Genomic DNA, 15,044 nt, shown 5'->3' with positions numbered 1-15,044 from the left:
CCTCTGTCCTGTCTGCGTCCGTGTGTCCCTGCAGCTTCCTGCCTGATTCCGTTCCCTGGACCGCAGCTCTCCTTCTGACAGGAGGGTCTCGGTGGGAGGAACCGGAGGAAATAAATAAATAATGGGCAGGAGCACTCGCGTCAGACACCCATTTCCAGAGATGCAGTAGAGAGAGTGAAGTTCTGGCTGGAAAAACCCAGCACTAGGAGAGAGGGAGGGCAACAGATGCTGCAGTGCCTCTAGTTCTAGAGCCAGTGTGTGTGTGTGTGTGTGTGTGTGCACATAACAGTGCCATCAACTATCAGGGTGTCCGTGCCTGGTTGTTTGAATGGAAGCATCTGTGTCAGTGTGTGGGGGCGGCCTCCTGTGTGCTTTGTGTGCCTCTGAGATGCAGGCATGTGCGTCCATGTGCATGCGTAACTGGCTCTGCTTTGCATCCCTCCCAGTCTCCTGGGCTGCCCAGCTATTTTCTTCATCTATGGCTCTCTGTAGCCCAGAGGCTGGGGTGCAGGCCAAAACTGGGGTTCATGACAGAAAAGGACACCATCAGAGTACCTCCCCTTCCTCTCCTCTCCCTGGTAGGAGAGGCTTTACTTTTCTAGGTCTCTCCCTAATCTCCTTGACAGATGTCAGATGTGTTCTGGGTTCCAGAAGGTGGCCACAGCAGATCTCAATCTCCCTACAAATGAGTACCCGGCTTCTCGGCTTCTTTTATGTAGGCTGTTCAAATCCTAGAACTTAAAAAAAAAATTGTTATATTACAAACATAGAGCAAATGATAGAGTGACCTTTACTCACCACCGGTTAAAAATAAACTGGTACCAAAAAAATAAAATAAACTGATACTAATATGGTTGAAGCTCTCTGTGGAGTCCTCCCTCCAGATGGTTGTTGTTGTTAGGTGCCATCAAGTCAGTACCAACAGAAGAATGAAACACTGCCCAATCCTGGGCCAACCGCATTAAAGTTGCCATGCTTGAGTCCATCAATGCTGCCACTTGGTCAGTACGTCTCTTTGGGGTCTTCCTCTTTTTCTCTGACCCTCCACCTTACCAAACATGATATCCTTCTCCAGCGACTGATCCCTCCTTACAATATGTCTGAAGTATGAGAGACGAAGTTTGGCCATCTTGGCCTCCAAGGAGCACTCTGGTTGCATTTGTCCAAAATGGACCTATTAGTTCTTTCGGTAGCCCATGGCACTTTTAATATTCTCCTCTAACACCATAACTCAAAAGCATCATCAACTCTTCTACGGTCTTTCTTATTCACTGTCCAGCTTTTGCATGCATATGAAGTTATTGAAAATACCATGGCTTGGGTCAGGCGTACCTTAGTCCTCAAGCTGATATCTTTGCTCTTGAACACTTTAAGAAGGTCTTGTGCAGCAGATTTGCCTAATGCAATATGTCGTTTGATTTCTTGACTGCTGCTTCCATGAGTGTTGATAGTTGATCCAAGAATGAAGTCCTTGACAACTTCATTCTTTTCTCCATTGATAAGAATGTTGTTTTCTTGACATTGAGATGCAACCCATACCGAAGGCTGTGCTCTTTGATCTTCATCAGTGAATGTTTTAAATCCTCTTCACTTTCAGCAAGCCAGGTTGTATCATCTGCATATTGCAGGTTGTTAATGAGTCTTTTCCTCCAATCCTGATGCCACGTTTTTCTTCATAGAACCCAGCTTCTCGTATTATTTGCTCAGCATACAGGTTGAATAAGTATGGTGAAAGAATACAACCTTGTCGCACACCTTTCTTAATCTTAAACCATTCAGTGTTCCCATGTTGTTTGAACAACTGCCTCTTGGTCCAGGTACAGATTCCTCATGAGCACAGTTAAGTGTTCTGGAATACTCATACTTCGCAATGTTGTCCATAGCTTGTCATGATCCACACAACCGAAAGCCTTTGCATAGTCAATAAAGCACAGGTAAACATCTTTCTGATATTCTCTGCTTTCAGCCAAGATCCATCAGACATCAGCAATGATATCTCTCGTTCCACGGTCTCTTCTGAATCTGGCAGTTCTCTGTCAATGTGTGCTTGCAGTCGTTTCTGTGTTACCTTTAGTAAAACTTTACTCACATGGGATATCAAAGAGATTGTTCGACTTTGGTGTTTATCATTCCCATAAAACCAGTTGCCATCAACTCAATCCTGAGTCATGACGACTCCATGTATTTCCGAGTAGAACTGCACTCCAGATTAATAGCTGCATACCAGGTACTAGGAGATGTATTCATTTGCTCAAATGATGAAACTACATCTGGAACAACAGCTACAATTGGAGTCACCACCTGGTTAAGTTTATGATAATCCACTATCATCCTCCAAGATCCATCTGTTTTTTGCACAAACCTGATAGCTAAGTTAAATGGGGATGTGTTGGTAACCACCGATTCTGTATCCTTCAAGTCCTTGATTGTAGCACTAATCTCTACAATCCCTTCAGAACTGCAGTTTTCTGTTTGTAAATATTAGGAAAATCAGGCAGTTTTTTTGGAGAGCAGTGCACTGCTTCCTGAGTCACAATTTGTGCTTCACCTTTTGGAGGTCACTGGGACTTAGTCTAGTTATAGGTTTAGAAGCAATCATTGGTGAAGGCGATTCCTGGGAACATTCAGCAATGTCTTACCCCAAGTTAATGCCTCAGGCAGGTACAGTGGGTTAATCTCATGGAGTGTTGGCAGAGGGAATAATGGTTTTATTGATAATGGCTCAGCAGACAAAGATGGAGTAAATTCTTCAGGTGGGAGGGGTGGTGCTATTGAAAAGAGTGATTCTACAGAATTTAAGGGCTCAGTTTCCCCAGCTTCCTGATTATCTGCCCATATGTCCCCTTCATAAATTTTCAAGATTGTATTTCTTCCCAATCAACGCCCTTACTTTAACTTTTGAGATTAGGAATTCTGTTGACATTACAATGTCATTACATTACATTAATTACATTAGCCACTGTGACAGTAAGACTCTGGGTTTGGTTTTTGGCAATATCAGTTCTGTTTCTACAAGAAATAAGGCTTTCTTTCAGGGCACAAGTGGAAACTTTGAGGTCTTTTATGATTGTGTGAGCTGTAACTCCAAAGCCCTGAGCCAGTCTCTTTCTATTACCACTTGGTCTATTGTCAGTAGGACCAAACAACCAGCTTCCCTATACTTCTCTTACAATATCATGTCAAACACATGATCTCCCAGAGTCTTACTCATCATCAGTACTTGATCATCATCAAGATATACAGGTGGTGATATTTTGCACATTAACATTGCCACCTCAACCATGGAATGCAGTACCCTTTTCACTAATAGAAACATAGTTATCAATGTCTTTAAAAGTAGTCAGATTTGAGAACCAATTTAGAAAACCTCTTCTTACGGTTTTGTTTCTCTAGAACCACACTTGGCACCAAACGTCTTAGGCTGGGTTTCTCTGGAGAAGCAAAACAGGTGAAACTTATATATGTATATACTAAGAGAAATTCATATCAAGAAAATAGCTCACACAGTTGTAGAAATGGGAAAGTTCCAAGTCTAGGTCAGATGAACCAAGATTGTCAGGTTAGACAGCAGGCAAGTCAGATGGCAGTCAGGCAGGTAATACAGCAGGTCACCAAAGAAGCAGAGGTTGGAAGCCAGCCAGATACTGGATCTAGATTTAGCAGAGAGCAAGCAAGCTTTGCCTGAATGTCTAATATATTAGAAGCAGGCCACACCCACAAGGAAACATTCTTTTAATTGATTGGCTGCTCATAGCATACCTTATCATAGACTTAATTACAATATATTAGATCTCCTTATGAGGATACTTCTTTTCAACTGCCAAACCAGTGAGAATCTTGGCCCAGTCAAGTTGACAGGAAACCTTAATTTTCACAACCAGGTTTCCGAAGTTGCAACTGTCTTGACAGATCAGTGAGTAACCTACAGAGAGTAATGTGAGCAGGTCCCAATGTTCAAATATAACTCCTCCAACTTTATTCTCAGCAACTTGTTCCTTAGGTTTGAAAATACTTCAACAGCCACAGTAATCTTTTATATATGCATTCTTTGAAAAAGAAATGTTAGTTTGTCAATTAACAAGGATGAGGTGGCTCTATGCCACTTTGCAAAGTTGCTTTGGGCCAGTCTGCTAGGCACTCTTAGGTGTGTACCCTGCATACAAGGGAAGAGTAAATGTTTCTGTAGCATACAGTAGAGACTCTGGAGTTTACAGTTTAGATGGAGTGAAACTGAGGAAAATCGGGTCCTCTTTTTAAGTTGGTCTGATAAGGCCTTTATTGCTTAACTCTGGGAAACAACACATGCTCAGAAAATACCATTTATTAGAATGTAGCTGTGAAATAGGTAAATGGAGCTGTGAAGAGTCAAACTGATCCCTGTGTTCTGTGTCCCAGCTAATATTATCTCACTACTTTATTAACTATGCAAAGGCTTTCAATTACGTGGATCATAACAAGCTATGGACAACATTGCAAAGTATGATTATTCCAGATTAATTGTGTTCATGAGGAGTCTGTACCTGGACCAAGAGGCAGTTGTTCAAACAGAACATGGGAACACTGAATGATTTAAAATTAAGAGTGGTGGACAAGGTTGTATTCTTTCACCATACTTATTCAATCTGTATGCTGAGCAAATAATACGAGAAGCTGGGTTCTATGAAGAAAAACGTGGCATCAGGATTGGAGGAAAAGACTCATTAACAACCTGCGATATGCAGATGATACAACCTTGCTTGCTGAAAGTGAAGAGGACTTAAAACATTTACTGATGAAGATCAAAGAGCACAGCCTTTGGTATGGATTACATCTCAATGTTAAGAAAACAAAAGTCCTCACCACTGGACCAATAAACAACATTCTTATCAGTGGAGAAAAGATTGAAGTTATCAAGGACTCCATTCTTCTTGGATCAACTATCAACACTCACGGAAGCAGTAGTCAAGAAATCAGACGACGTATTGCGTTAGGCAAATCTGCTGCACAAGACATTTTTAAAGTGTTGCAGAGCAAAGATGTCAGCTTGAGGACTAAGTTGTGCCTGACCCAAGCCATGGTATTTTCAATAACCTCATATGCATGCAAAAGCTGGACAGTGAATAAGGAAGACCGTAGAAGAATTGATGCTTTTGACTTATGGTGTTGGAGGAGAATATTGAAAGTGCCATGGCCTGCCAAAAGAACCAATAGATCCGTTTTGGAAGAAGTACAGCCAGAGTGCTCCTTGGAGGCCAAGATAGCCAAACTTTGTCTCTCATACTTTGGACATATTGTCAGAAGGGACCAGTCGCTGGAGAAAGGTATCATGTTTGGTAAGGTGGAGGGTCAGAGAAAAAGAGGATGACCCCCAGCAAGATGGATTGGCCAAGTGGTATCATCAGTGGACTGAAGTGTAGTAACAGGTTGACCCAGGATCGGGCAGTGTTTCGTTCTGATGTACATAAGGTCACTATGAGTGGGTACCAACTCGATGGCACCTAACAATTACTTTTTTGGGGTTGAACTCAGGGATGAGGAGACTCTTTTTTGTGCTCTTTGTTTCATCTTTTGTAAAAATTAAGCATTGTCTCTGACCTTATCCCCAAGTTTCAGGGAGAATGGGAATGTTCTATCAATATAAAGCTCTGCACTCTTCTTTCATAGAAGCTAAAGAAATTCCTTCAATGTGATGGTGGAGAATACCAGGGAATATTCTGAGGCTCCTTTGTTGTCTTTGTCTATGTCACTAGCTCACCTCAGTTCTCTCCTCTCATTATTTTTTAACCTAATGGTTACAGAATTCAGAAAACCAATTCATTCACAGGGAATAATTTGTTAGTTTCTAATGATGAGACCTGGGAAAGGGGACGATTTCCAGAAGCAAGAATATGAAACTATTCTGAATGATTAGGAATGGAAGATGCAGAAGTTACATCCTCCAGTGCACTTGGAAAATATCTGTTATTTCTCTTACTTATTTCATCTTGTGGTGCACTATGTATTAAAGTGAATGAATCCAAATTCAGTAAAGTTGCAGAAGTTTTGAGGGAGAGAAATAAAGAAACTATGCAATTCACAATAAAAACTTAAAAAAAAATGAATGAGAAAAACGGTGACATTTAGTTTCCTTACTGCGTTGGTTCTCCCCTGAGTTACAGAAAGAATTTTCCTTATTGAGCCCCTATCACAGGCTGACAATGGTGACCCAGATGAAGTCTCTAGCCTCATGGAGTGAACAATCCAATGGGGAAGGCAAATAATGAACAACTAAGTTGTTCATATAATGCCAACTAATGTTAAGTGTCGAAGAAGAATATAGAAGGGAAAGGGAGAGAGCGATGGAGATGGGGTGGTAGAATTGACTATATTAGAAATAAAGGTTAGAGAAAGCCTCTTGTGAGATGACATCATGCAGAGACCCGAGGAGGGTGAGGGAGAAGAAGACACAGCAGGTACTTGTGGGCAAGATGCCTCAGGTAGAGGGAATGGTACAGGTAAGATATCTAGGCAATGATCATACTATGCTCTCACACCCCACCCCGGATATGGGAATAGATTTTGCCATATGTCCTACTTGGTTCCTCCCGTGACCAGGCATTCACACCAGCAAGACAACTGACTGACTGGGGTAAAGGGCATGTGTCTTCCTTTGGAGAGACTGGAGTCCTGGAGTGGCGCTGTGGGTTAATGCACTGGTCTGCAAGGTCGCTTTGAACCACAAGGTTAGCAGTCAACTTCATCAGCCGCTCCTCGGAAACCCTATACAGGGTCACTGTGAGATGGTATCGACTTGACTGTACTTAACAACAACAACAATGGAGAGACTAGAGTTACCTTATCTACCCCAGGATGGAACCCATTTTCTTGCTCTCCTTGGCATGGTGCTTTTCTCAAAGTACTGAATCTGACAAACCTGAGGGAATCAGGGCTTCCCTATGGAATAGAGAGCCCAAAACACTGTTGCATGTGTTCTAAAAATTGCCAGATGGCTATGGGTTTTTGTGTTTCGAGCCATGATGAAAACTGAGGACTCAAAGCGGTGAAGTGTTCTTGCTCTTCCAAATTCACTGGCTTGAAGGCCTTCTAACCTTCACTTTTAAATAAAACCAGACTATACTTTGCATTTGCCATTGAGTGTCAGACAATTATTAGCAATTCTAGACTTCTGCTGTCCGATACAGTAGCCACTGACCACGTATGGCTACTGAGCACTTGAGATGTGACTAGTCAGGAAGTGAGATATACAGCATAAAATATACACTGGATTTTTAAAACTTAATATGAAAACCAGACTGTGAAATACTTCATTGTTTTATATTAATTAAACATAAAATGATTTTTTGAGATATTGACTAAAATAAAACATATTATTAAAATTAATTTTATCAACTTCTTTCTCCTTTTTAATGTGGCAACTGAGAACTTTTATATTAGAGCTATGACTCAATTGTATTTCTGTTGGACAGCACTAATAATTTTCAGTTTTGTTTCCTCTGATCTCATAAAATCTACTCCAGTATCTCTCAAATTCATCAGGAAGTGCTATCTGAATAAATTCCTGTAGCTATATTTCCTGCTCTGTTATCCAAACCTCAGTAGAGATGGAGATGAACTGATTCCTACTTTTCTTGTGCTAACCTTCGATACCTTTAAATACCGCTACATATTAGTGTTCGTTCCTCAAAATGAAATAATGCCAATTCTTATCTTTGATGGTAGAGATGCGAAGGAGAGTTCATCAGGACCAGCAAAATCAAAATTGTTCAGTCAAATACCCTGCCGCATAAGGAAATTCCCAGAATAGTCTTAATAGTTATTTAAGGTAGACAAACAGCTCCCTTGAGCCCATGGGGGGTTAAGGGCAGCCAATTCTATTTCAGGCGTACTCTTATGGCCCTGTCAGATTTGAAGACAGGAATGAAACTGTTTTCCAGAATTCTCCTGTCCAGCGCAAGGATACCAGGAGCTCTGTGTCAGTTTTGAAAATTTCTACCTCCAGGTCCCACCCTAAACAGGTAGCTCTTCTACAGACTACTAGGCTAGGACACTTCTTATATTTGAGACACTAGGGTGATGTTCTTTTATCTTAAAGATGGCAAGGGGAGCAAGTGGTTCTGTAGGATAAGCACTGGACTATAAACCACAAGATCGGAGGAGGTTCGAGCCCACCAGCCATTCCGTTGGAGAAAGATAAGACTTCCTGCTCCCACAAAGATTTACAGTCTCAGAAACCCTATACAGGGTCTCTATGAATTAGAACCTACTTTACGGTACTTAACAACAACAACAACAATAGATGACAAAATCAAAGTACAGAAAAGTCAAGTAGTTTGTCTCTAGTGATGAAAATAGACTGAGCATGCATGGGGTGTTGAACTCACGCAAACCTGGTCAAGAATTTCACCTCTGTCCTGCACTGACTGGCTGACCTTGGATGAAGTGCTTAATCTTTTTAAATGTGTCCTCACCTGTAAAATTGACATAAGTTGTAGAGTTGTGTAGTTGAAATGAGAGGCAGAATAATAAAATGGCTAACAGCTCTTTATGCCTCAGTTTACTTGTCTATAAATTGGACATGATAATAGTACCAACCTCACAGTGTTTGTGAGGATTAAATAGGTTGATTTATGTAAATGTTTCAAAACAAAATAAAAACCATTGTAACCAAATCCATTTTAACTCCTAGTGACCCTATATGAAAGAGTAGACCCCACAGGGTCTCCAAGATTGTAAATCTTTATGGAAGCTGTCACAAGCAGAATCTTTCCTCCACAGAATAGGAGCTGGTGTGTTCAAACCACTGACCTTTCAGTTAGTGCTTAACCATTGCACCACCAGGGCTTCTTCTTTCAAAATAAATGCAAAGCTAAACCCACTGCCATCGAGGCAATTCCAACTCGTAGCGACCCTATACAGGGTTTCTAAGACTGTAATTGTTTACAGGAGCAGCCAGCCTCATCTTTCTCCCATGATGCTCTGGTGAGTTTGAACCACCAACCTTGTGGTTAGCAGTGTAGGGCTTATCTTACAGCATCATCAGGATTCCTTTCTCTCAAAATGGCGGTGGTGGTAGTTATGTGCTGTGGAGTCAGTTCCGACTCATAGAGATTCCGTATAGGGTTTCCAAGGCTGTAAATCTTCACAGGAGCAGAAAGTCTCGGTGCCTGACAAATAAAACAAACAAAATAAACCTCCATGCCATTGAGTCCATTTCCACTCATAGCGACCCTGTTTAGGTTATAAATTTTTACAGGAGCAGAAAGCCTCATCTTTCTCCCACAGAACAGCTAGTGGGTTTGAACTGCTAAACTGGTGGTTAGCAGTCCAGTGCTTATTGACAAATAATAAGTGATGAGTACATGTCAAGTGTGTTCACATATACACACGCACACCAACTTAAATGGCTCTCTTCTTTGCTTTCCTTGTATACCTGGTACAGCTTTCTATGCATTGTTGTTAAGTGTGGTCAAATTGGTCCCAACTCATAGTGACTCTGTGTAGGATTTCCAAAGAGCTCTGGTGCTGACCTTGCAGTTAAAACATACCTTGCCGTCCAGAGCAGTATCTTGCAGCACTACACCAGGACTCCTACCTATGCATGGTGTTCTTGTTGTTGAGTGCCATTGAGTTGGTTCTGACTCATAGTGACCCTGTATAGGGTTTTCGAGGAACGTCTAGTAAGCTTGAACAGCCAACTTTGTAGTTCAAACTGACCTTGCAGTCCAGTGCACTCACTCACAGCGCCACACAAGGACTCCCATCTATGTATATTACAGGATTATTTGTTGTTATTTTTTAACATTTTGTTGTAGTTTGGGTAAAAGACTACAGAGCAAATTCGTTTTCCATTCAACAATTTGTACATATTTTGTTTCAGGACAGTTGCAGTGCCCTCAGTGTAACAGCACTCTGCCTACTTCCTCCCTGGGTGCCCTGTTTCCATTTGTCCTTCTTTCCTCCTCTTCTTGCCTTCTGAATTTTGTTTTTGGATAAATGCTTCTCTCTTGGTCTCATGTCACTGAAAGCTCTGAGGAGCCCAGGTGTTGTTGTTAAGTGCCATTGAGTTGGTTCTAACTCCTAGTGACCCTGTAGAGGGTTTCTGAGGAGCCGCTGGTTATTTATTGCTATATGAACAATAATACCAGGTGCTATTGTTGACTTAATAGGCCTATTGTTTGACTGGAAGATGATCTCTGTCCACGGGTTCATTTCCAGGTTTGAAGTGTATAAGGGCCAGAGTCTTCAGAGGTTTCACCAGTAAGTCTTGTTCTTTTTATGATTTTGAATTTTGTTCTGTTTCCCCCCTATTCTGTCCAGGATCTTCTATTGTGATCCTGATGAGAACTATCAATAGTGGTAGCCAGGTGCTATCTAGTTCTGTACTCAGGCTAGTTGAGGCTGTGGTTTATGTGATCCTTTGGCCTCATTGTTTCCTTGAGTCTTCCTTTTTTTTTTTCACTCTTCTTTGCTCCAGATGAGAAGATACCAGTCGTTGCATCTTAGATGACTGCTTGCAAGCTTTTGAGATTCTAGTCTCTATGCAGCACTTTGTCTTAATGGAGTGAGTTATGCCAATTGACCTAGACATCCCCTGAGACTCTCAAGCCCAGTGACCACTGCAGTATTTATCACACTATTTTATAATTGTTTGTTTACATATCCATTTTCCCACTAGATTGTAGGCTTTCTAAAGTCAGAGTTCATTTCTCTTCTATCAGCAAAAAGTTGATGGAATGAATTGCTCAACTCAAACCCAGAGGACACAAGAGGAAACGTTTTATGGTTACCACTACTACTGTGGGGATGAAGCACAAGAACAGCCTGTTGAGTCTCCAACCTGGTATTTTTGGTCACATCATCCAACTGATGCCATAGACAATCACTCAAAACCCCTTCTACTCTTCCTCTTTTCCCTCACTCCCACGCAACTTGTCTTGCTTAACCGCCCCCTTACCCCAATTTTGACACTGAAAGCGTCCTGAGACATTTTAGATCTCCACATTTTAGATCCCCAAACTCCAACCAAGACTCCCACATTGCTTTTTATCTGACTTCAGTATTTCTCTTCTTCCCTCTCTGCTTAACCTTTTGTTTTGTTTTGTTTTCTGCTTCCATTTCCCTCCACTATTTCCTTCTTTCTTGGCTAAGCTTTGGCACCCACGGATATGACCTCCTATTTCTAGTGACATTCAGGTAAAAGAGGTTAGTGACCACTGTCTAGGAATCACATGGCACCTGTTGTTAATGCCCAGTGAAAAGGAAGATGGGCTAAAGGAAGCCACACATCAAATCTACTTTTTAAAGTGAACAATCTCTAGATGCAGTGACATTATCTATAAGAATGTAGACATTTGTGATTGGGTCTGTGCTGGGACCCCTGCAGTGAGTGAATTGTATAATGTTTTTATTGGTTTGAGATGGGCATCTCTATATGAACAGCTGCAGAAACTACTGAATTATAGATGTAGGTGTCATGGAGTCGGTTCTGACTCATAGTGACTGTATGTACAAGACAGCAAAACACTGCCTTGTCCTGCACCATGTCATGCTTGTCATAACTGAGCCCATTGTTGCAGTTACTGTGTCAATCCATCTGGTTATTTTGTTGACCCTCCACATTACCAAGTATGATGTCCTTTTCCAGGAACTTGTTGTTGTTATGTGCCATGGAGTCTATCCTGTACAGGGTTTTGGAGACTGTAAGTCTTTACGGGAGCAGAAAGCCTCATCTTTCTCCCACGGAACAGCTGGTATTTTTGAACTGCTGACCTTGAGGTTCACAGCCCGATTTGTAACCACTATGCTACCAGAGCTCCTTTTCCAGGAACTACTCCCTCCCAATAACATGTCCAAAGTAGAAGTCAAATAATGATTTGTTGTTGTCTTTAAGTGCCGTTGAGTCGGTTCCAACTCACAGTGACGCTGTATAGGGTTTCCAAGGCTGGTGGGTTTGAGCTGCCAACCTTATGGTTCGTAGTCCAGTGCTGATCCTACAGCACCATACCAGGAGTCCTCAAAAAATGATGATGCCTTTGAGTCGGTTCCAATCCATAGAGACCATGTATAGGGTTTCCTAGGAGCAGCTAGTGAGCTTGAACCACCAACCTTGCAGTTCAAACTGACTTTGCAGTCTAGCGCATTAACCCACAGTGCAATACAAGGACAGCAGCAATTATTTACACTGCATAATGAAAAATTATTTACATTGCTTAATGAAAAGAGTAAATGGGTGTGTCTCTGTGGACAGCATAACTAACGAGAAGGCTCAGAGGTGGGAGAGAGGCACAAAGACAAGACTTGGAGCAAGTGAGTTAGCTCTGGGTAGACAGGCCAGGCCGGAGAATCTTGGCTCTGATTTGCTATGGCAATGAGATGGGACAACTTTGACATCCAGTTGAAGAATGAAAGTTAAGATCATGACTGCCAATGTAGTTGGACCAACATTATTGGCCAGAAGTTCCCAGGCTCCCCAGCCTCCAGTATTCAGTGGCTCCTGATCACCCCTCAGACCTCCAGCAACTCACAAACCAGGACTTGCCTCAGCTACTTAACTCCTAAGACTAAGAGCAGGCTCAGGAAGGGGTGGTCACAGAAGGGAGGTGTTAACTCAAAGTGGTCTGAAGATTTTTTGTGCTTGGATACTGGTGGTATTCCTCAGAGCACAGTTCTTAGAGAGTGGGATGTTCCAAGTGGGAAGGTGGGTGTCTCTCCTTGTTTCCTATCAGTTCTATTTTTCAAAACTTGTGGTGATAACTAATATCACCGAATTGTACACGTGAAAAATGTTGAAATGGCAAATGATTTGTTACATATACATTTATCACAATCAAAAATAAGAGTTGTGGTGAGAGATTAGGTCTTTATAGGGCTCCTCCTCAATGGTACCCAAGAAATCCATATTAATATGTGTGCTCATGTTTGCTAACCAGGGGTCTGGCAGTCTGGGCTAGTGATTGCCTTAAAAGAGTCCCTAGATTGCTTTTCCTTGACAGAAGGTAGTGTGGATGCTATTGTTGCATTGGCCTACTAGAGTTCAGGATCCCTGGTGGCACAGTGGTTAAAGTGCTTAGCATCAAATGAAAAATTTAGCAGTTCAAACCTACCAGCCCTACCATGGGAGAAAGATGTGGCTATCTGCTTCCATAAAGCTTTATGGCCTTGGAAATTCTATGAGGGCAGTTCTATTCTGTCCTACAGGGTTACAAGGAGTCAGAACAACTTGGTTTCATTTACTAGGGCTCAACAGTTTCTGGAGTCTTCCTTTTGCATCTCTGACTGGCCAGTGAACAAGGGGTCTCTGAGTAATATTCTAGTTCCCCTGGCAGCAGAAATAGGGCAGTGCAGGACAGAGGTGAATGTGAGTAGGATTTTGTGCAGGACCACCTGACCTTTCTGTTCTCCCCTAGTTCAAGGCCAAAGAGGAGGCAGCTTACTCTGAAAAGTCTCCAGGGCTTCCCCGTATCTTCCCTCAAGTCTTCAGTCTTCTCTTTGAATATCTCTAGCCCTTTTGTTTTGGAAGTGAAAAGACCCTGGAATTGTGGGCAGGTAGCCTGAGAAGTAGGATGATGATAGACCCTAAGTCCTAGCCTTGACCCCCAGCAAGAGAGCAGGGACTACCTGGCTGTGCTACCTGGAGGAAGTCTTACATCTCGGTGGGCTGCAGTCAGCCTTTCTAAAAACGGAGATGGTGAGAGAACAAACAAGATGGCGGATCGGGTGGAGGTGAAGTGAAGAGCTCCGCCAGCAACAACACAGAATACCCAACCAAACAGGCTCAGGAGATGGTCCCAGAACTCTTAACCACATATAAAGGAATATTTAGAAGGTTGGAAGGCTTACAGCTGGGGAATTTGTGACAGAAGCAAGAAATCCATTGCTTTCTAGTCCGGGACGCTCAGTTGCTCCAGGAGCCGCCATCTTGGGTAAGACCAAGCGGGGGAAGGATCAGAGCAGCCACAGACGCCTGGCAGAATCGCAGAGATAAAGGTGTGGACATTCTTTTCTTTTGGTAGCTATTCATTGGTCCCTTGCTGTCTGAGCACCTCCATTCTGGTGACTGTAGGGGTGCCTGAGCTAGTGACACCCCAGCCCCATCCTGGGAGTGTTCTACTACGCGTGCGCACAGATCTCCTCAAAATTTAAAGAGACAGTTTCCAATTAAAACCAAATGGCCACAGCAGGCCCTGAACTATTTGCAACTAGAAAAAAGGCCTGAACGGGGATTGTGGAGCAGGACAAGCAGACAAAAAAGGAAATAAGCTGAAAATTAAATCCTAAGTTACGTCAAAACAACCAACAGTGGCATCTTGAAATTTCTCAAGAAGATTTAAAAAGGAAACCCATTTCCTGATCACATCTACCTGGAGGCAATCAGAAAGCATAAAAAATACCAAAATGCACACCCATCTAAATATTAAGGCCACAGATAACCCCTGAATATGCCCAAAAAACAGAAACAGATGACCATATCTGCACATGACCATAAACAAGATAAAGTGGCTGAAGCAAATGAGCTGGAAGTAGACCTACACTCTATACTGGAAGATGGGCAGGCTTTGGAAATGCCTGAGAAGGAATTCAGAAAAATGATTATAAAATTTATCAAAACACTATACAATGGAGTTGAGAAAAATAAGGAAGACGTCAGGAAGGTGCTACAGGAACAATCAAAGAAAATAGATACAGCATTGGAAACAATTCAAAACCTAAAGAAAGAGGTCCAAACGATTAATAATAGAATGTCAGAAATGGACAATACACTGAAAGGGCAAAGGAGTAGAACTAAAGAGATAGAAGCCAGAACTAGTGAGCAAGAAGATAAATCTCTCAACACTACTAAGATAGAAGAACAAACACAAAAAAGGATAAAGAAATCTGAAGAAGTCTTAAGATTCGTGTTGGATAACATGCAGAAGAATAACATAAGAATTTTTGGCATTCCAGAACAGGAACAATAACACAAGTCCACAGAGGAGACAGTTGAAGAGATTCTGGATGAAAAATTTCCTAACATCATGAAAAGTGAAAAGATAAGCATTCAAGAAGCTCAACGAACCCCAGGATGG

General features: G+C 42.0%; 1 protein-coding gene across 1 annotated transcript in view; it reads right to left on the bottom strand.

Moving 5' to 3' along the window:
- Positions 1 to 44: 44 nt before the first annotated feature.
- Positions 45 to 15,044, bottom strand: part of LOC102821407 (uncharacterized protein ENSP00000372125-like) — a gene marked incomplete at its 3' end in the record, with an annotated part of 23,138 nt that continues 8,138 nt past the window's right edge. Inside the window, exon 3 of the mRNA XM_006862772.1 lies at positions 45 to 134. Within this exon, the coding sequence (XP_006862834.1) occupies positions 45 to 134 (90 nt within the window). The remainder of the gene's footprint in view (positions 135 to 15,044) is intronic.

This window comes from Chrysochloris asiatica, unplaced genomic scaffold, assembly GCF_000296735.1.
Source record: "Chrysochloris asiatica unplaced genomic scaffold, ChrAsi1.0 scaffold00050, whole genome shotgun sequence".
Taxonomy (NCBI): Eukaryota; Metazoa; Chordata; class Mammalia; order Afrosoricida; family Chrysochloridae; genus Chrysochloris; species Chrysochloris asiatica.
Note: the sequence above shows the minus strand (reverse complement) of the source record. Positions and strands in the feature narration are given on the sequence as shown.